This window comes from Peromyscus leucopus, chromosome 12, assembly GCF_004664715.2.
Source record: "Peromyscus leucopus breed LL Stock chromosome 12, UCI_PerLeu_2.1, whole genome shotgun sequence".
NCBI lineage: Eukaryota > Metazoa > Chordata > Mammalia > Rodentia > Cricetidae > Peromyscus > Peromyscus leucopus.
Genome location: NC_051073.1, coordinates 59,803,104 through 59,825,732, shown reverse-complemented (window position 1 = coordinate 59,825,732; position 22,629 = coordinate 59,803,104). Strand labels below are relative to the sequence as shown.

At 43.4% G+C, this 22,629-nt stretch overlaps 2 protein-coding genes across 5 annotated transcripts in view; both read left to right on the top strand.

Annotated features, from left to right (window-relative positions):
• Nucleotides 1-4,203, top strand: part of Parp9 (poly(ADP-ribose) polymerase family member 9) — a 37,641-nt gene extending 33,438 nt beyond the window's left edge. For all 4 annotated transcript variants that reach the window (XM_028862649.2, XM_028862647.2, XM_028862648.2 and 1 more), the window contains exon 11: nt 3,402-4,203. In XM_028862649.2, the coding sequence (XP_028718482.1) occupies nt 3,402-3,796 (395 nt within the window). In that variant the 3' untranslated portion in view covers nt 3,797-4,203. The remainder of the gene's footprint in view (nt 1-3,401) is intronic.
• Nucleotides 4,204-13,221: 9,018 nt separating this feature from the next.
• Nucleotides 13,222-22,629, top strand: part of Kpna1 (karyopherin subunit alpha 1) — a 67,686-nt gene continuing 58,278 nt past the window's right edge. Inside the window, exon 1 of the mRNA XM_028862652.2 lies at nt 13,222-13,358. The gene's annotated coding sequence lies outside the window, so the exon portion shown is untranslated. The remainder of the gene's footprint in view (nt 13,359-22,629) is intronic.

Here is a 22,629-nt window from a genome sequence, read left to right as displayed (position 1 = left end):
AAGATTCAAACAATCCCATGCAAATATCACATTTTTCAAATGGAAGAACTCCAAACTGCACTAGAAGTTCCAATCACTAAGACACTTTCCATTGAAATGATTTAAGTACAGCAACATGGCACCAAGGTTTAGGCCTAATATAGGCCTGACAACCAAGTCCTTGTTTTCTGGAAGAAAGGCCTCAAAAGTCCCACTCAATTCCACATAACAATACTTCAAAGATCAATTAGGTTTTCCTTTCCTTAATATTTTTGTTTTTGACTTCTAATCCTAAAGACTAGATTAAAACTTAGCTCATTTCCCAGAAGGCATTGCTTCCCTTTGCTCTATGAAAGAGTCCACCAAGACCTCTTCCTCAAAACCATCTAGCCCCCAGCCTCCAGCCTTTGCTTGTGATGCATCTTTCTCAACATCCTGAAAAGGTAATGTAGGTAAAATATGCTCATAAACATTAAAACTAGTTGTTAGAAAGACGTAACTAGCTTTATAATTTAAGTTTTAAAGCATAAATACTTGCAGCTTAATCTGCACTGACAATGATTGTCGAAGCCTAGAATTCAACATTTACAAATTCTCATTCACACACACAAAACACACTATTATCACACAACTTGTGTCTTGAGAGAATCTTCTGCTTTTTAAATCTTTGGCCTCCCAGTCAATCCCAAATTCAACCAACTTTTCCGAGTTCTGGTAGTTACCTGGACCACTGAGGCATTGCCACAAGACTTCTTCTCTTTTGAAACATCCTTTTTCTCTAGATATTAGGATAGCTACACCAGCTTGTTTCTTCTGTGGTGTATGTTGGTGTGGGATTATCTATTGCTTGATTTTTCATGGATGTGTTTAGCTTCTTTGGGTTGAATTTTCCCTTCTAGTGCTTTCTGTAGGGCTGGGTTTGTAGACAGGTATTGATTAAATCTGGTTTTATCCTGGAATATTTTGTTTACTCCGCCTATGGTGATTAAGAGTTTTGCTGGGTATAATAGTCTGGGTTGGCATCCGTGGTCTCTTAGTGTCTGCATGAGATTTGTCCATGATCTTCTAGCTTTCATAGTCTCTATTGAGTAGTCTGGTGTTATTCTGATGGGTTTACCTTTATATGTTACTTGGTCTTTTTCCTTTGCGGCTCTTAATATTTTTTCTTTGTTCTGTGTGTTTAGTGTTTTGATTATTATGTGGTGAGGGGACTTTTTTTTTTGGATCCAGCCTATTCAGTGTTCTGTAAGCTTCTTGTATCTTCATATGTATTTCTTTCTTTAGGTTAGGAAAGTTTTCTTCTATAATTTTGTTGAATATATTTTCTGTGCCTTTGAGTTGATATTCTTCTCATTCTTCTATCCCTATTATTCTTAGGTTTGGTCTTTTCATGGTGTCCCAAATTTCCTGGACGTTTTGTGTTATGACTTTTTTGTCTTTAGTGTTTTCTTTGACTGATGAATCTATTTTCTCTATCATGTCTTCAGTGTCAGAGATTCTCTGTTCCATCTCTTGCAATCGGTTGGTTATGCTCGTTTCTGTAGTTCCTGTTCGTTTTGTCAGGATTTCTATTTCCAGCATTCCCTCAGCATGTGTTTTCTTTATTGTCTCAAATTCATTTTTCAGATCTTGGAATGTTTCTTTCATCTGTTTAATTGCTTTTTCTTGGCTTGATTTGATTTCTTCCCATTTTTTGTTCGTTTTTTCTTCCATTTCTTTAAGGGAGTTTTTAATTTCCTCTCTAATGGAGTTTTTCATTTCCTCTTTAAGGGAAGTTTTTATTTCCTCTTTAAGGAAGTTTTTCATTTCCTCTTTAAGGAAAGTTTTTATTTCCTTATTGAGGGAATGTTTTATTTCTTCTTTAAGGGCCTCTATCATCTTCTTAAAGTCATTTTTAGGGTTGATCTCTTCTGTTTCTTCTGTCATGGTATGTTTAGGTCTTGCAGGTGTAGAATCACTAGGTTCTGATGTTGCCATATAGGTCTTTATGTTGTTGCCTGTATTTTTGCACTGGCGTCTACTCATCTTTTCCTCTGTGCAGTGCAGGTGGTGTCTGTGTCTGAGAGTGCCTCTCTTGTTCTAATTTTTAGTCTTGGTTTAGTAGGGGTTCTTGGTTAAATTGGTGCTATTGGGCTGTTTCTTCAGGGACAGCTGATTTCAGTCGGTGAATTATATACTTATGATTCTGGTGATCTGGTTTGGTGACTGGGTAGCGCCTTCTTCTGTGTTCCCAGGTCACGTTTTGTTCATTTGTCAACTCCTCAGCTGATCTTGTTTCTTCAGACTTCAAACTGTAGGCATCTGAATCCTCTCCCAGATGGGTTTCAGCTGAGCAGGGTAGTCTCACCAACACCTCCAAGTTGTTGGGTTTCACAGGATCAGCAGTTGGGCCCTGGGTTGTCCCCAGACGGAGTGTCCAGACTCGCCCTGGTTCCGACCCACGGAGATAGCCTCTTCCCCAGGTGTTGGGGCTAGGGGCGTCCCAGCTCCAAGCCCTGTCCGCCCCTCTCCGTCCCCGGGCCTGTCCACCCCCGTGGCCCACCGCCACAGGCCCACCTGCGTCCACTTGTCTCCACCGCTGGGCCTGTATGTCCCTGTCAACCGCCGCTGGGTCCATCTACCTCTTCGGGCGGCCAATGGGCCTGTATGTCTCTGCCGGCTGCCGCCGCGGGCCTACCTACTTCTGCTTGTCACTGCTGCCGGGCCCATCCACCTCTGCGAACTGCCACGGGGCCTGTATGTCTCTGCCGGTTGCCGCTGGGCCTGTATGTCCCTGTCGGCCGCTGCCACCGGGCCCTTCCACCTCTGCAAGTCACCGACCTGCGTCCGCCTGTCTCTGCTGCATGGCCTGTCCACCTCTGTGGGCCGCTGCCAGGCCTGAATGTCTCTGTCGGCCGCCGCCGGTCCTGTCCACCTCCGTCTAATTATCTCTGCCGCAGGGCCTGTACACCTCTGTGGGCTGCCGCTGGGCCTGAATGTCTCCGCCAGCTGCCGCTGGGCCTAAATGTCCCTGTCAGCCACTGCCGCCGGACCCATCTACCTCCGCAGGCCACCGCCACAGGCCTACCTGCTTCTGCTTGTCTCCGCCCAAGAACAGATTTCTTTATTGCTGCTAATTGTCTGGTTAATAATGACTTGAATCATAATGTGTCTGGATCTTAGATTTTTCATGCTTTAAATAAAATTATCCAAATTACAGATTAATTGAATCTAATCAATGCGAAATTGCTTTGAAAGCTAGTGACTTCTCTGTAAATTTTAATGATGTATTCTAATACGTAAAACTATTGTTGAAGGTATCAGTGATATTGTCTCAGGGGAGGAACTTAGGGTTGCGGGTATTATGTGAAGGTCTAGAGAGAAAATACTATTAGCACCCAAATAGACATCTACTAGATCGTATTTTTTTTTTTCTCTTCCAGACCCAGTTTATGGAACCGGCATACATTTCACCAAGAGCCTCAAAAAACTAGCAGACAAGGTCAAGAAAACCTCAAGCACAGACAGGCTAATCTATGTGTTTGAGGCGGAAGTGCTCACAGGCTCCTATTGTCAGGGTAGTAGCTTAAATATTACCCCACCGCCATTGAGTCCTGGGGCCTTAGATGCTCATGACAGCGTGGTTGACAGTGTTTCCAACCCTGAGACCATTGTTGTTTTTAGTGGCGTACAGGCGATGCCTCAGTATTTGTGGATTTGTACACAGGATAGGTCATTGTCACAGCATCAGATGTGGGGACAGGACTACTCATCGGGACTAGAGATGGTCTCTTCACTGCAGTCCTGGCGGGAGATCTCAAATGGCAGCCCTGTTTAGTCTCTGTCATTTTAACAACCAGCAGGGTTTGGGTGAATTGACAAAACAATGACGTCAGTGACTTAGAGTGGCTTGAACATAACAAATTAACTGTTCTGAATGACCAGGTAACCACATACTAGCATCTTAATGCCTTCTTCACCTCTGGGCTTGGGGTGGACAGATGCCAACTAAAAATTGTTCCTGACTGTCTCTTCCCTCCTTGACGTCCTTCATCTCCTTTCTTATAGGTAACAGCAAGAATATTTTACATATAACAAAAACTTTTTTTTTCTAATAAGTAATCAAGCCTGTTATTTTCTAAGATGATGATAATATAAAATAGGACAATGGAATGATTTTAGATTTTTCTATCTAATTTTGTAAAGTGCTTTGGATATTCAAATAAATCACTTTTGTCTGAGTAACTGGCTCTGAGTAGTTATGTGAGAGATGAAATAATGTGAACTGGAAAGACATCAAAAAGATTGATACTCAGTTTGGATTCAGTGATACCAAACAGTGCCACTCAGTGCTGGGTGTGGCTGTGCACACCTTTGGTCCTAGCACTTCGGAGGCAGAGGCAGGAGAGATCCGAGTTCAAGGCCAGCCTGGTTAGCAGAGTGAGTTCCACAACAGCCAAGGCTACACAGAGAAACTTTGTCTGGAAAAACAAAACACCCACCACTCCCTAAAAAAAAAAATTCCCCCCAAAACCAACCCAAACAAACAAAAATCCAATGCCATTCATCCACCATGTGGCTTAAGTAGTAACTCACCGAGCATTTACTGGTCACTACAGGATCCTTAGTCACTTTGTAGATGCTAAACAAGGCAAATACCCTGAAAACCTTTTGTCCTGAATAATCAGAAAGGCAGATGTGGGCATGTGAACAAATATGATTAGCTATAACTGAAGGAGGACAACAGCCTGTGGAAAAATTAAAGTGAGAGCAGGACAAAGGAATCAAGACTGGGAGGAAGCTTCCAAAAGAGACAGCGATAAGACGGTAAAGTGGGGACAGAGCTGGAAGTGTGTTTTAGGCAGAGTATAACTCTTTTCATGACTGAATCCACCTCCACTGGGCCCAAACTTAGCTTTATGGTGCTATTTGTAATAGGCTAACCTCACCATCTATGTATTGCCTACTTCCGAGATCTTATTTATCTGTACTTCTAAACTTCTGACCTCTTGCTCTTCAGTCTTCAACATCCCACAAGAACACTCCCTTCTGGTCTTTCTTTAAGCTGTATTCTCCTTGAAAGAAACATGCTTCTTCTATCACATGGTCCTGTCATGGATTCTGGACAAGAAAATCTCTGCTTTAGACTACTGGCTTGAAAGGTTATTTATCTTGATCCCTTGTTTGAGGAACAAAGGTTCCTTTTATGGTCTCGTTCTGCCGTAGCTGGGTCCATCAACATAAGATAAGGAGTCCACAGGCCAAGAGAAAGGACCATGTAGAGACTGCAATACTCACTCCTAAGCCAACCATTCGGTATCTGGAAACCTCAAATTTCCTACTTAGGGAGTTCTGAGTCCATTTGCAGAACACATTTGAGTCTCTTGGCTCTCCCCCAAACAGACTATATTGCATTTAGGCTAGTGGTAAAGTGCTTGGCTAGCCTATGGCTGTAGGTTCAATCTCTAGTATATACACAGTAAAAAAAAAAACAAAACAAAAAAAGTGGGTGAGGCTGTTGGTGAGATGGTTCAGTAGGCAAAGTCACTGACTGCCAAGTCAGATGACCTGAGTTCAAAACCTGGGATTCATATGGTTCAAGGAGACAGCTTACTCCTGTAAGTTGTCCTCTGACCTCCACACAAAACCTCTTTCCAATATAAATAAATGTAATAGTAATAATAATAATAATAATAATAATAATAATAATAAAAATAAAGAATAGCCAAAGGGTGACCACTGTCAGGACAGTGGGGCCTGAGTGTGTTGACTGAGGTATCCACATCCACGTGTGTGAGGCCTGTGGTACCAAGCATAGAGTGAGCGGACAGATTATCTGTGAAGAAGCCCTGTGGAACACAGAAGGGGTGGGCTGACTGAGCTGCTCATTGTTAATGCAGTGAAGCACAGGGGTAAAACTAACATTTTGGAAACAGGATTAGTTCTACACTTGTAAAAACGTCCCCGGAAAAAGGCAAGCAAGTCCAAAAGAACTTCCTGAATTTCTTTAGTCAAACTGTAAACTTACTTAAAATTTAACTCCACTTTTGCAATTTCAGATAACATCTGTGCTTAACAACAATTTTCTTTGTGGAAAGAGGTTTTCCATATGGTAGGCATTACTGTTGTTATCTTTTGTGGTCCTAGGAACTGAACCTATGGCCTTAGGCATGCTAGGTGAGCACTCTACCACTGAGCTATTTCCTAGCTCTAGAAAAGATGTTTAACTTCTGGTGACATACAACATGTGTCAGAGTGCTTTGTAAAGTGGTGGGTATGTGAGATACAGAGTCTGCATGGTTAATTTGTACATGTAAAGGATCTGATTGACAGGCTGTACACACAAAGTAGATAGCCAATTTTGGAGAAGTGATAACTAGTGGGTTGCTATTCCAGCTTTGACCTGGAAGTGCTACCCCCATTGAGGCTTTGGTAACTGTCACACCTAAAAGGCAGAGCTGAGGGAGAGTAGCCTGAAGACCCGAGATCCGGATGTGCTGGCTCTCTTGTTTCCTGGATCCTGGACACTGGAGGTAGACTGAGCAGAGTTCTCCAGAGAACACCGCTGGACTTCACTTTTCCCAGACCCTGTAACCTATTCCTTTATTTGTAAGTTACCCCACAAAATAAACCTCCCTTTACAAAAAAATTTATTTATTATGTATATGGTATTCTGCCTGCATGTATGCCCACATGCCCAAAGAGGGTGCCGGATCTCACTAAATATGGTTGTGAGCCACCGTGTGGTTGCTGGGAATTGAACTCAGGACCTCGGGAAGAGCAATCAGTGCTCTTAATCTCTGAGCCATCTCTCTAGCCCTAAACTTCCCTTTTAACTATGTGGAGTTGCCTTAATATTTCAACCAATAGAAAACCAGCTCTCTCTCTTTTTTTAATTTTAAAGATTTATTATGTATATAGTATTCTGCCTGCATGTGTCCCTTCAGGACAGAAGAGGGCAGATCTCATTACAGATGGTTGTGAGCCACCGTGTGGTTGCTGGGAATTGAACTCAGGACCTCTGGAAGGGCAGCCAGTGATCTTAACCACTGAGCCATCTCTCCAACCCAAAAACCAATTCTTTTGTGTGTTTATTTGCAGAAAGAGTCTCACATAGCCCAAGTTATGTGAGACTTTATTATTTTTGTTTTGTTTTGTTTTTTTTCCTGGAATTTGCTCTGTAGACCAGGCTGGCCTCAAACTCAAAGAGATCCTTCTGCCTGTGCCTCCCAAGTGCTGGGATTAAAAGCGTGCACCATCACCACCATTGGGCAAGCCTTGAACTTGTTATATATTGGAAACCTTGAGCTTCTGACCCTTCTGCCTCCACCTTTTAAGTGCTGGGATTATAGCACTTAAATGAATTTTTAGGCTTCAAACTGCCTGTGCCAGTACATAAGCCTTAAGTACTCTATGCTTGTGTACTTGTCAAGAGAAAATTTAGCTTGATGTCATTACTTTGCACTAACAACATGAACTACTGCTGTGAAGGAACTCACTGTGTAGACCAAGCTGGCCTCAAACTCACTGTGATCTTCCTGCCTCTGCCTCCCCAGTGCTCGGATTAAAGGCATGGGCCACCACCACTGGCCATTATTTTTATTTAATAGAGATAACATATTGAATTTAGTTCTTTTATCATGCCTATATTCTTCTTATAGACAGAGTAAGAGGCTGGAGCTAGGGCTTGGTTGGTAATGTGCTTGCCTAGCATGAAGTCCTGGGCTTGATTCTCCAGCACCACTGAATAAAGTCAGGTGTGAAAGAGAGAATATAGAATAATATATCCTATAAAGCTTAATGCAATGAAGAATTAAAACAAATTCCTGAAGCAAAGGGATATAAGCATTATCAAATCTTGTCACGTTTTTTGGTAAGTTACTTAACTGGTCCTTCTTTGACTTATTACTAGCTGCCATTTTTAACCAGTCCTGTTGCCATTTTGCTTTTAGTAACAGGATATATGTAACAGAAAAGAAGTATACTAGGCTGTATAATTCCAAGTAAATATCTACTTTTTATATCTACACTTGTATTGTTTTTATTTCTATATCTGTTAGTCTGTTAGATTGGCAGCCTTTTTTTTTTTTTTTTTTTTTTTTTCCAGCTTCAACTTGCAGAGGCTTTTGTTTTGAGACAGGGTCTCACTCTGTAGGTCCGAGATCTTCTTGCCTCTGCCTCCCAGAGTGCTGGGATTAAAGACATGTGCCTCCATGCCCAAGTATGTGCATGAGTATGGGCAACCTCAGATGTGGTTCCTCTGCAGCAGCTGCCACCTTGGTTTTCTTTTCTCTTTTTCTTTTTTGAGACAAGATTTCTCACTGGGTTCTGGGGCATGCTGATTAGGCCAGGTTGGCTGACCAGCAAGCCCCAGGGATTCACCTGTCTCTGCCTCCCCAGAGCTGGGATTCCAAGCCTGTGTCAACATACCTGGCCTTTTGCTTGGATGCTGGGGATTGAACTGAGGTCCTAGTGGCCAGTATTTTACTGACTGAGGTCTCTTCCCAATCGCAACCTGCAGTCTTTTATTTGCTTGTTTTAAAAATTGTAGCTGGGTGGTGGTGGTGCATGGCCTTGATTCCAACACTTGGGAGGCAGAGGCAGGCAGGTCTCTGTGAGTTTGAGGACAGCTAAGGCTATGGGGCAAGTTCCAGGACAGCCAAAGCTACACAGAGAAACCCTGTCTCAAAAAAACAAAACAACAAATTTATCAATAACTATCTGGTCAGTTGGGTTTAAACTTTCATAAAACAACGAGAAAAATATTAGAATAATTAAAGTAGTAACAAATATATAAAATGAAAACAGTTCACAAAGAGATGAAAATAGCTGAAAGATAAGTGTCTATAAACTTACATTTCAAATGTTAGCAAGTATGCATAGAAAATGGAACCTTATATATTGTTTGTAGACTATAACTTGTTGAAATTACCCAGCAATACCCAGTGTATTAGTTTAGTTTGCTATGGCTGTGTAATAAATTACCACAAACCTAGTGGCAACATCCACTTATTATCTTGGAGTTCCTTTTGGCCAAGAGGGTGTTCACAGCTTACCTGGATCCTCTCTGCTCAGGGCTATCAAAGTGGCATGCTCCTACCATATGAAGGCTCAAGTCAGGTAGAGTCTGCTTTCAAGCTCACTCAGGCTGTTAGCAGAGTTCATTTCCTGTGATTGCAGGCTCTAGACTTTTTGTTTGTTTGTTTTTCCAGACAGGGTTTCTCTGTGTAGCTTTGTAACCTGTCCTGGAACTCCCTCTGTAAAGCATGCTGGCCTTAAACTCACAGAGATCCATCTGCCTCTGCTTGGGATTAAAGGTGTACACCACCACCTCCTGGCTGGCTCTAGTCTTATTGAATGCTAGCTAAAGGCTATCTAGGTCCTAGAGTCCATCTGTAGACCCTACTGGGTGGCCTTTAAAAAAAAAATTATTTCCATTGTTGGTTGTTTTTGCTCTTTTAGGGAACCCGCTACCACCCAGCTCCCAAATAAATCACACATGGAGGCTTATTCTTAATCATAAATGCTTGGCCTTAGCTTGGCTTGTTTCTAGCCAGCTTTTTTTTTTTTTTTAAATCTTTAAATTATCCCATCTACCTTTTGCCTCTGGGCTTTTACATTTCACTATTTCTGTATACCTACCTTTCTTCCTTTTCTTCCTTCCTTCCTTTCTTCCTCCATTGCTGATTGGGTAGCTGGGTGGCTGGCCCCTTGCTTCCTCCTCTTTCTCTTGCTCTTCTTTTTCTCCCAGATTTCTCCTTCTATTTATCCTTTCTGCCTACCAGCACCACCTATTCTTTCTCCTGCCTTACTACTGGCCATTCAGCTTTTTATTAGACCATTAGGCGTTTTACACAGGCACAGTAACACAGCTTCACAGAGTTAAACAAATGCAACATAAATAAAAGTAACACACCTTAAAATAATATTCTCCAACATATTTAACTTTAATTTTATATGCAATGGTGTTTTGCCTGTGGGTGTATCTGTGTGGGGGTATTGGATCCCCTGGAACTGGAGTTACAGACAGTTGTGAGCTGCCATGTGAGTGCTGGGAATTGAACCTGGGTCCTGTGGAAGTACAGCCAATGATCTTAACTGCTGAGCCATCTCTCTAGTCCTTTTATAGGTAAGTGACATGACAAATTGCTTCCTTAAGGCCAGCATGAATTTTTAGTTTCTTAATACGCAAGTATTACAAAATGAAATGTTATCACAGGAGGTCTTCCATCATCTTAGTTCTATCTGTTGGCTAGGAATAAGTAAGGGGTCCTACAGACATTCAAGGGGTGGGTATTATACAGAGCAGTACTAAGAATCAGAGATCACAGAGTTATCTTAGAATTCTGCCTACTACATCTAATGATATTAAAGATGCAGTATCCTGAGGCTGGAGAGATGGCTCAGTGCTTAAGGGCACTTGCTGCTCTTGCAGAGGACCAGGGTTTGGTTCCCAGCACCCACATGGCAGTGCACAACTATCTGTAACTGTAGTTCCAGGGATCAGGTACACTCTTCTGATCTCCACAGATACCAGGCATGCACACATATGGTGTACATAAATACACACAAGCAAAATCCTTTTTTTTTTGTCAGAGCTGAGGACCAAACCCAGGGCCTTGCACTTGGTAGGCAAGCGCTCTACCACTGAGCTGAATCCCCAACCCTGCAAATTACTCTTAAACATAAATTTTTTAAATTAAAAAGGCAGTTTCCTTGTACATAGTACAGGAGGCAGAGGCAGGCGGATCTCTGTGAGTTGGAGGTCAGCCTTGTATACAAAGCAGATGCCAGGTCAGCCAGGACTGTTACACAGAAAAAAATACAAAAATGGTCAGAAACAGAAAACATCACATGGTATGGTATCAGTTTTGTATAGTGAATGTGAATAGGCATCATGCTTCTAGCAATGTTTTTCTGTAGCGGTCAACCCTTCCACTACTAAAAACAACTCGGGAAAATACTGAAAACATTAATGAAGAGGTACCATGGTAGTGTAAGATATGGAAGAGACCCTGACACTTGCCATTGCTTTTCTGAGCCTGCGGTGGTGACTGCTGATTCTAAGACACTGAGCAGAGCTTTGGCTGTTTTATGGGGCTGAGAAGGCCCTGCCAAAGGGAAGAGACCTTTTTGTTGGGACTCTAACGGTCCATGCCTACAGAGAAGTAAGGTGAATTAGGGAATAAACCAGCCTCCAAGAAGACTACTCTGAGTAATGAGTCTTAGCTCTCGATAATGATCAGGCATCATCTCAGCTATGGTCAGATATACTTGCCTGTCTTAGTTAGGATTTCTATAGTTACAATGAAACACCATGACCAAAGAGCAAGTTTGGGGAAGAAAGGGTTTATTGGGCTTATACTTCCACATCTAAGTGCATCATCGAAGGAAGCCAGGACAGGAACTGCTCAATGGGGCAGGAACGTGGAGGCAGGAGCTGATGCAGAGACCACAGGAGTGCTGCTTACTGGCTTGCTCAACCTTTCTTTCTTTTGATTTTTGTGTAGCCCTGGCTGTCCTGGAACTTGCTCTGTAGACCAGGCTGGCCTCAAACTCACAGAGATCCACCTGCCTCTGCCTCTGGAGTGCTGGGAAAAAGGCATATACCACCATACCTGCTTTCTTATAGAACCCAGGACCACCAGCCCAGGGATTCACCACCCACAATGGACTAGGCCCTCCTCATCAATCACTAATTAAGAAAATGCCCTACAAGCTGGATCTTATGGAGGCTCAGTTTTCTCAATTGAGGTTCCCTCCTTTCAGATGACTCTAGCTTGTGTCAAGTTGACATAAAAACAAGCCAGCACAATGGCCCTAAGTCTCTCTGATAGAACACTTTCTTTTTTCCCCAGCTGCCTCATTCAAACTTAGTTCTAACTGTATAAATACACTGCTAGTGGAGAAGGGGTGTGCAGAAGGGAGTGAGAAGAAAGAGGGAGGGGAAGGCTGAGGGAGGGAGGAAGTTGTTCTAGTTCGCTCGCTATTGCTGTGATAGCACTAACCAAAGCAGCTTGGGGACAGGCATTCCAGCTTACAGAACAGGAACTCAACGCAGGAACCCGGAGGCAGTAACTAAAACAGACCGTGGAGGAATGTGGTTTCTAGTTCATTCTCATCTTGCTATCTTATACAGCCCAGGGGTGGCACTGCTCACAGTGGGCTGGGCCCATCATGAGTCAGGAAAACGCCACAGCCATGCATGCTATACAAGCCAATCTCATGGGAGCAGTTCTTCAATTCAGGGTCCCTCTTTCCAGGTGACTAGTTTGTGTCAAGTTTACTAAAGCCGGCACTGGAGCCAAGACAAAGGAACATTGCACTGCCCAGGATTCAGTCAGTGTGGTCCTTTCTCTCCCTCTTTCTTACATGTATAAATGTATTGACACTGTCTGCTGCTCCTCAGCATCCCTTTTAAACTGTCTCGTTAAACCATGTCCTGTGTGTGAGATTCTCCCGTGACCTCTGCTTGGCTAGCTTGAGGTGTTCTTTTGAGTCACCTCTCTAGTCCCCAGAAAGAAAGGCAATCATTTTCCTAAGCATTTTGTTTGAGAGCCCTTACTCAGATCAAAGTAAATGCTTTTACTAAACATTCTTATTATTGAGACAAGGTCTTCCTACGTAGTCATGCCGGTGTAGAATTCGCCATTCTCCTGCTTCAGCCTCCCTACTGCTGGGAACACGGGCGTGCGTTACCAACCAAGCCAGGCTCAAAAGATTCATTTCTTAATGTTTTATGTTACTCATAAATTACCAGGCAAAATGGGAGGGAGCTGAAGATAATACCCAGAAGGTTCCTGCAAGCGGGTTGCATGTGAATTCTTTGACCGTGAGACACTGACGTATTTTGTAATACTCTCTCAGCCTCCAACCATGCCGTCGTTCATCCAATAAGCATGCTCGGTGCGAGGTACCTACCATGTGAGAGGGTAGCTATAGAGATGAGAGGGGGGATCCGTCCATCCTAGAAGAGCTTAGTAAGGACAGATCTGTTTCCATAACTTCGACGTGTCTTTACTCTTACTGACTGCAGACCTCGTCCTCAGAGACCCACGCCCCGGCCGCTGCCTTTTTTCCTCCGCCGGTCCTATAGCCTAGAGCGTCCGCCCGGGGAAAAAAAAAGGACGCTCGGAGACTCCGCTTCCCGACAGCCCCCGCGGCGGGCGGCGGAAAGGTGCACGCAGGCGCGCAGGCCGGCCCCCGCACGCAGGCGCAGTGCGCACGCCGGCTGAACTGGGTCTCGCGGCTCGGTGCGCGGCAGCGGAGAGCGAGGCCTGGTGAGCGCCGCCGTGGTGCGCGCCGGCTGGTCAAGGTTGTGCGCGGAAGAGGCGTAGCGGGCGGGCGAGGAGCGAGCGTCTCACCGTCGCAGTGGCACCGGGACCGGTCGCCTGGAGCCGGTGAGTGAGTGAGTGTGAGTGTGTGTGTGTGGGGGGTCCCCGCGGCCCCTCCCCCTCGGCGGGCGGCTCTGGGTTCCCTCCGCGGACCCGAGGGAGGCCCCGGGGCGAAGGCGGACGGACACGGGCGGCGGCCGGGGCTGGTGCTGGCGCGCCGGGGACCGGCCCTTCGCGTCGCTCCCGTGCGTCACGGGCTCGGCGGTCCTAACGGCCGCGCGGCGGCGGCGGCGGAGCCGGGTGGGGGTGGGGAACGCCGGTCGGGGCGGGGCGGCGGTGGAAGCGGCGTCGGGGACTGCGGGGCGCCGGGCGGCGGCGGCGCGGAGTATGCGCGCCGCGCTAGGCTGAGGCGGGGGAAGGGGGGCCGGGGGCGGGCGGCGCGGAGAGCGGTGGCCCAGGCCCGGGCGTGCGGGGCCGGGGCCGGGGCCGTTCCGGGAGTTGGCGGGTTACCGCCCGGGCCGGTGTTTGGAGGGAGGTGGGGGTGGAGACGGGAGGCTGCAGTTTACAGATGTCATAACTACGCGGGCCCGGGCGCTGCTGACGGGGGTGTGGTAATTATAGCAATGACAAGTTGGTCGGCTGTGTGAGCGGTGATGCGAGGGAAACCAACCGCCAAGCGTTAGCTGAAGCTCGCAGTGGGAGCAGAAAACTGGAGGATGGCTGGAGTCAGGGCTGTCGGCAGGAAAGGATGAGAGAGGGTTGGATGCATCTGCTTCCGATCCACTTTGCAGTGAAAAGTTTCAGATGAATTGATTTTAAACTTCGGTTTGATAAACTCCTATCAGAACCAACAATCGAGAAATACTTTTGAAATACTGTATTACACACTAACATCTATCCCTTTTTCCTGTTGAAACAGTTCCTTCAAACCCCACTCCCCCCACACACACACTTTATTTGCCCCACCCCACATCCCCCTTTTTTTGAGATGGCTTTGCTTGGTAGGCTGGCTTTGGACTTGTCAGGATTTCAGACGTACACCACGCAGCCCGGCTCACAATTTCAATCAGCTTAGATGACTAAGTAGGTAATATTTCCACCTTCTGGCTGCGTTATTGCCTTTGCTTTGTCTTTGTTTTTGAGACAGGTCTCACTATTTAGTCATGGCTGGACTAGCACTGGATGCATAGCCCATGGTTGTCTTGAATTCAGAACAGTCCTGCCTCAGCCTTTCAAGTGCTGGGGTTACTGGTACAACAGCACGCCTGATTTACTCATATTTTGAGACAGGCCCTCATTACATAGCCCTGACTGCCCCTGGAACTCATACATAGACCAGGCTGTCATGGAACTCAGAGATCCACCTGCCTCTGACTCCTGGAATTAAAGACCTGTGCTGTCACACCTGACTCCTTCCTCCATTTTAAAGGCTGCAAGGTCTAAATTTTGAAAGGAAACTGAGAATGGTTTAGCTCTGTAGTTTTGCTGAAATAATTTGTTCTTGGTAGTTTACTGTTTTATGTGATACACAGTTTTAAGATGGAGGCCTGAGAGGAAGTAAAGAAGTAAAAGTAAATTTACAGTAACTTTGAAGTAGATGGTAACGTTTTCTAGTATGAATGAACGCACAGAAGAGCACAGTATTAGTTTTCAGAATAGCTTGCTTCTTAAAAATACTTTATTTTTTACGTGTATGAGTGTTTTTCCTGCGTATATGTATGTGCATCATGATGGTGCCTGGTGCTTGCAGAGACCAGAAGAGGGTGTTAGATCCTCAGAAACTGGATTTGCAGATGGTTTGAGCTGCCTTATGGGCACTGGGAACCAGACCTGAGTCCTTTGTAAGAGCAGCAAGTGCTCTTAACTGCTCGACTATCTCTCTGGTCCAGAAATCACTGGAAGAAGACAGCTTAATTCTTAAAAATCTTAGTTATAGGGAAACAAATTACTCATTGATAAAAGAGTAAGAGCTAATAGCTTGTGCCTAATACTAGCACTTAAAAGACAGAGGCAGGAAGATCTTGAGTTTGAAGCCAGCCTTGACTTGACCCTGTCACAAATCAAGAAAGCAAAACCTAGAATAAGGCAGGTGTGTAGCATGCTAGAGGCCTGGAGTTGACCCCCAACCCTACCAAAAGTCTGACAAAATCAAATGTGGAAAACCTCTGGTAAAGTAGTGAGAATAAAAATACTACCTGAAATCAAATACTTGAATACATTTTTTTTTGTTGTTGTTGTTCTTCTTTTGAGACAGGGTCTCTCTTTGAGATCTGGCTGGCCTCAAACTCACAAGAGATCCACCTGCCTCTGCCTCACATGTGCTGGGAGTAAAAGTGTGTCCCACTGTGCCAGGCTGTTATGCACCTTTTATTTTTGTGGGGCCAGGGATCCATTTCCTGGACTTAACACATACTAGTCCTTTGCTCTGCCACAGGACTATGTCCCCAGTCCTTGCATTATGTGTTTTTTTTTGGTGGTCTTCATGGAATGTTGCATATCTTGACTTTTTATTTGGAATTGACATATACCAAATGGAAACACACACACACACACACACACACACACACACACACACACACACACCAAAATTTTGTTGCATGTAGTAGTTTTTTAAACTTTTTAATTTATATGTATCGGGTATATATATGTGGACTGCAAGCACATGACTGTCCAGGTTCCTGTGCTCATATGTGTGCATGTGGAAGCTAGAGAAAGACTTTGGGCATCTTCCTTTATTGATTTTTGTCTTACTGCCTTGAGAAAGGGTCTCAATGAATCTGAAGTTTGGCTAGCTGGCTGGTAGTTGAGCTCCAGGGATCTATCTGCACATCTCTGCTCCCCAATGCCTGCTTTATAGTCATGTGCATCCATATCCCTATTTTTTTTTATTAGGGTGCTGGGGAGTGAAACTCATATCCTCATCCTTTCCCAGCAAGAGCTCTTACCCACTGAGCAATCTCCCTAGCCCTGGCTTTTTCTCTAAAAGCATAATTTTACTAAGTGCATATGTGAGTGTATGCTGCATGTGTGGGGTTGCCTGTGGAAGAGGCCCTAAGAGGGTGGTGTTGAATCCCGTGGAGCTGGAATTACAGGTGGGTGTCAGCTGTCCAACATGGACGTGCTGGGAACCAGATTTGGGTCCTCTGCAGGAGCAGCAGCTCTCGTGCTGAGCTATACTTCCAGCCCTGGCTTTCTCTCGTTTTCCTTTTTTATTATTATTTTTAAATAAATGATTGCCTTTATTAGGCAAATGTATTGTCTCTGTTGACTGATAGGAGTTTCAGTGGGTTCAATTTTTGTAATTTTCTTCATCCTCAATTATGTCATAAATTGTTTTATAACAGACAGTCATTTCTTGGGCTATTTTTGCTTTTGTTTCTGGTGCTTTCAATATTTTATCATTTTACCTTTCCCCATACACAGAGAATAGGATTAAATCTTGTTATTTCTAGGGTTAGCACCAGTACTTGGGAGGTGGAGATAGGATATTAGGAGCTGAAACCATCCTCAGCACAAAGTGAGTATGAAGCCTACCTGGCCTACATGAACCAAAACAAAAGTTAAGACCTTTGATTGGCTAGATACTGACTTATTGGTAAAGGATAATCCCTTAATACTCTTGTTTTGTTTTGTTATCTTTGTATGTTGTTTGGATTGTGAATTTAGGTGTAATTAATAATCAGAATGTTGGCTATAATAATTCATTTAGCTGAATTGAGCTGATTTCTCTCTTTCCGTGATGTAGTATAGATGGGACTTTGGTTGGAAGGATTGTGAAGTAGTGCACTGAAAATGTGGGAATGAGGACCTATGAATTGTAGTTTGTTCTTTTTTTTTTTTTTTTTTAAGACCTTAGCAACAGTGCAAAATAGACCTAAATGAGAAAAGAAAAAAAAAAATTCTGTCCCAATGTTGTAGACTAATTGGGATAATTCTTGAGAGCTGGCACTAATCCAGAATGTGGATAATGGGGATAATCCTCTTCATATAACAAGAAGAATGCTGCCCTTCATATACAGAGATAAGTCTGCTTGCTCATCATGAATGGTTTTCCAGCACCAACAAGGATATGTGCTGAGTTGTCCATGTGTCCATTCTCTTATGCTTTGTGACCAACAAGACAGCTTGGGGTCAGAATGAGGGCTTCTAACTGAGGAATAGAAAGACTCACAGAAAGAAGGAAAATTCATATGGGTCAGCTCTGTCTACATCAGAGATTTTTCAATAATTGTCCTTGCAAAACCACCTGAGGAGGAGGTTGTCTTACTGCCTGATTAGGTAACTTGCCCCACTTCACAGAAAGTGGTGGGGCCGAGATTCAAGCCATAAGGCTATTTGTAATATACTTATACCAGTCATTAAAGCTTGGCTTTGTCAGCAGTTCCATCTTTATTTACATCAGAACAAACTAGAGGCCAAATTTATTTACACTTAAGAGATTGTCTTAAGTTCCTTGTTTCATGACCATTAAAATTTCCTCAGTTTTAAAACAGGATAACAAAAAAGCTGCCACCCCTGTTCCATCTCTATACATTAGACAGTACCTCACTTTATATTAATAAATACCTTTGTTTTATTGCCTCCCTCACCCCCCCCCCCTTTTAAGTTCTGTAGCTTAAATTTATCTTTAATGGTCTCACTGTAGTTGTAGCTGCCTGGGACTTGCTGTGTAGACGAGGCTGGCCTCAAATTCACAGACCTTGAACTCAAATTGATCCACCTTTCTTTGCCACCCAGAGTGCTGGGATCAAGGATACATCACCATGCCTTGCTTGCTTATTTATTCATTCATTCATTCATTCATTTTTTGAGACAGGGTTTCTCTGTGTAGCTCTGGATGTCCTGGAACTCATTCTGTAGACCAAGCTGGCCTCGAACTCATAGAGATCTGCCTGCTTCCGCATCGATGAGTGCTGGGATTAAAGGCATGCACCACCACTGCCCAGCACCTAGCTTATTTCTTGATATGGCTTTTCCTCAGAGTAAAGTATAGATGTTATGCTATCAGCTCCACCTAAACTTACACTGCCCCTCCCTTCTCAATATAGTTACCATAGTATCTATTAATATAACTGTAAATATAGCTGAACCATATTGACTACTATGATATAATTTCCTGTTGACAAATTGATGTTTATGTGGGAATTAATATGTTTATGAAGTAGAGTCGCTTCATTTTTTGAGCTCTTTCTTGGAATCATTGTCCTCTTTATTTTCTGTTTTTGGCTTTTTGAGATGGTATCACTATTAAGCCAGGCGGCTGGTCTGGAACTCAGGATTCTTCTGCCTCTCTTGCCGGGCAGCAGTGGGTTCACGCCTTTAATCCCAGCACTCAGGAGGCAGAGGCAGGTGAATCTCTGTGAGTTCAAGGCCAACCTGGTCTACAGAGACAGTCAGTGAGTGCTCTTAACCGCTGAGCCATCTCTCCAGCCCCTGTTCTTTTTAATATAATCTGGATTGGTGGTTTTCGTCTATGTTTACATTCTTATCTTGAGATATCTCTTTATGTCATCCTTAAAATTCTCTTCTTTATTGGATCATCTTTTTTCCTTGTTTTTTTTAAAATTTTTTATTTTATTTTTTATTAATTTCTTTGGAGTATGTCCTCTTGATAACTCACATAGTACATGGCAGTAAGAACTTTTCAGATCTTGAATGAGTGCAAAAAAATTTATTTTACTTTCACATTGACCAGTAATTTTGCTGGGTGTGAAATTCAAGATTGAAAATTATTTTTGCTCAGAGTTAAGTAAAAGCAGAACCTCTACGGCTTCCTTCCAGTGTTGCTGTGGAGGTTGTAAGCTGTTTTGAAGATGTCCTGCGGGTGTGGCGTATCCACCTGTACTTGGTGTGCGTGCACAGCATGCCTATGAGTGCGGGTGCCAAAGGCAGTGGATAGCTTTCTCGGACAGTCTCGGTCTTTTTTTATTATTTCTAATTGTGTGTGTGTGTGTGTGTGTGTGTGTGTGTGTGTGTGTATCTTTGTGGATGTGAGTGCAGGTGGTGGTGGCCTGAGGCTTTGCATTCCCTGTCTCTGGAGTCACAGGCAGTTGTGAGATGCCTTACATGGATGCCGGGAACTGAACTTGTGCCCTCTGTAAGAGCAAGTTCAGTGCCCCTAGCCCCTCAACATTATTATTTGAAAACAGGGTCTCACTGAATCAGGAGCTCAAGAATTATCCCAACATTGGGACAGAATCACCCCACCCCAGCTCTGGGTTTACAGATTTATGTGCTACATCCGGCCTTTACCTGGGAGCTGAGGATCCAAATTCAAGTTTTCATTCTTGAAAACTTTCTCCAACCTTGCTGTTTTGAGGGTTTATTGTTGTTGTTTTTCCCTTTCGTATGTCCCATAGCTTTTAGGATATTATTTTTAACGTTTGAAATTTCATAAACTCTGTGTGTGTGTGTGTGTGTGTGTGTGTGTGTGTGTACACGTACGTACGTGTGTACTTTCTTAATTTCCCGAGATGGATCTTATGTATCCAGGCTTGCCTAGAGGATGGGTGACCTCGAACTAACTTTCTTAAATGACAAGCATTTTTTATTTTTTTTCCAATTTTATTTTATTTTATTTACTTTTATTTTTATTTTTTTTGGTTTTTCGAGACCAATTTTATTTTTATGTGTATGGGTGATTTGTCTACATGCATGTCTGTGCAATACTTTAGTGCCTGATACCCCCAGAGGCTAGACAACTGGGCACCAGATCTTATTACAGATGGTTGTGAGCCACCATGTGGTTGCTGGGAATTGAACTCAGGATCTCTGCAAGAGCAGTCAGTATTCCTAACCTCTGTGTTATCTCTCCAGTACCTGTTTTCTTTTTTTTCTTTTTTTCTTTAATGTGGTGCTGGGGATGGAACCTCAGCATGGTAGAGAAGCCCTCTACGAACTGAGTTATATTTCCATCCCCCTTACTCCCCGCTTTTTCTTTTTTCTTTTATTTTTTTAAAGATCACCCAAGGCATTGACTCTTCTTCCAAAGGTCCTGAGTTCAACTCCCACCACCTATATGGTGGCTCACAACTATCTATTACTGCAGTCCCATAGGATCCAATACCCTCTTCTGGTGTGCAAATGTATATGAAGACAAAACACCCATATATATATGTATATATATATGTGTGTGTGTGTGTATGTGTGTGTGTGTGTGTGTGTGTATATATATATATATATATATAAATCTTTTTTTAAAAAAGCTGCATTCTATAGATCCTTAAAAACTGGAAAATTGTTTCTGAGGCTTGGAAAATTTGTTATTTCTTGTCCCTTAAGTAAAAAGAATTTTAAAGTTGATTGCATCTCAATTTTGACATACCAGATTATATAGGATACTTTAAATTATCTGTCTTAAATTTCTGTGCTCGGGCTGGAGAGATGGCTCAGAGGTTAAGAGCACTGACTCCTCTCCCAGAGGTCCTGAGTACAATTCCCAGCAACCACATGGCAGCTCACAACCATCTATAATGAAATTTGATGCCCTCTTCTGGTATACAGTCAAAACACTGTCACATAATAAATAAATATTATGCCGGGCGGTGGTGGCGCACGCCTTTATTCCCAGCACTCGGGGCAGAGCCAGGCGGATCTCTGTGAGTTCGAGGCCAGCTGGCTACCAAGTGAGTTCAGAAAGCGCAAAGCTACACAGAGAAACTGTCTCGAAAAACAAAAAAAAAAAAAAAAAAAAAAAAAAAAATTAAAAAAAGAAAAATATTAAAAAAATTTCTGAGCTCTAATTTCATTCTTTCCTGTAGCATTGTGTAATCACAGTACTCTTATGTGGCTAATCTGTGAATATTTGCAGTTGTGATTATTCGTGATTTATTGTGAAATAAAATATGTATCAAGGTGTATGTGTGTGCAATTTATTTTGTACATACCAGAGTTTAAACTTCTCCACTAGAGACCATTTTTGCCCAAGAAATTTTTATGCAGCCTGAGTATGTGAGTGTAATACAAATAGGAATGCAGATCAGGCATTTACTGATAATAAATAACAAATTATTTTAAAGTAGTTCTTTGATATAAATGTACTTCTACCACTTATTAAAGACGAAAGCAAATTTGTATGAGTCAGTTATGTGTTTATTTTTCTGTGAAGTATTAAATCTTGGCTGAATGTTTGATGTTGCAAGATGTAGAACATCTTCAGCACTTTTCAGAGTTGGTAGATTCTACGATTTTATAGTTAACAGTGCTGAGACTACTGCTTCACGTAAATACCTAGTACAAAGTGGTAGCCGTGTGCTGAGGGCTATTTAATAGTGGTTGGAAATTCTGACCTGATCCTACCAAGCCAAAATTGAAGTAGAAGGATTTTTTTTTTTTAAACTCAAATAGCAACTTTGAGAGAATCAAACCTTGTAATGCAGTGCCTAATATCTGCTGAGGTTGAACTGTAGGAAAATATTAAGTCTTTATTTTCTAAAATTAACCATTATGTTTTCTGTAAAAGCAGAAGACTTTGTATGTTTAGTAAAACACTGCAATTGGGACTAGAGAAATGGCAAAGATGGCACTTGCTTCTTGTCCTAGTTAGGGTTAATATTGCTGTCATGACTGAAAGCAACTCAGGGAGGAAGGGTTTATTTAGCTTACACTTCCATATCACAGTGAATCAAAGGCAGGACAGGAACTCATACATGGCTGGAACCTGCAGGCAGGAGCTGATGCAGAGGCCATTGAGGAGGAGTGCTCCTCACTGGCTTGCTCCTCATGGCTTTCTCAGCCTGCTTTCTTGTAGAACCCAGGACCACCAGCCCAGGCATGGCACTACTCACTGGGCTGGGCCCTCCTATTAAGAAAATGCCCTCTGCGCTAGACGTAGGAGGGCTCCTTGAGGCTTCTGTGAGATCTGCACCTTTGTGGTGTGAATCTGTCCCTGCCCTGTAATCCCATCACACGTGCTTGTCTTGTGGTTTGGGGCTCTTGTTTCATTGCACGCAAGGAATACTACTACTGAGTAACCAGAACCCGGTGCAAATGTGTTGAGGTTAACCTGAGAAAAATCTAGAAACACATGAAGGATGCAGTGACGTTCTATCAATGCAGAGTTGGCAGTTAACTCCAAGGATGGATGGACTTGGTGGTGAGCGTGATTGAGCATGTGAGCAGCTTCCCATCTGCATAGGTGCAGTATCTTAGCCTTAGTGGCAGACATGGATTAGTGGTTTCAGCCGTGTGTGGCAGGTAGATGGTAAAGGACCAAGCAGTGTGTCCGTAGTTGTTAACATAGCAGTGCTAGTAGTAGCTCTGTCTGTCTGTCTGTCTGCTAGAGAAATGGATCAGCCATAGAGGTTAAATGACCTGCTTATCAGTGCAAGCTAGGTCT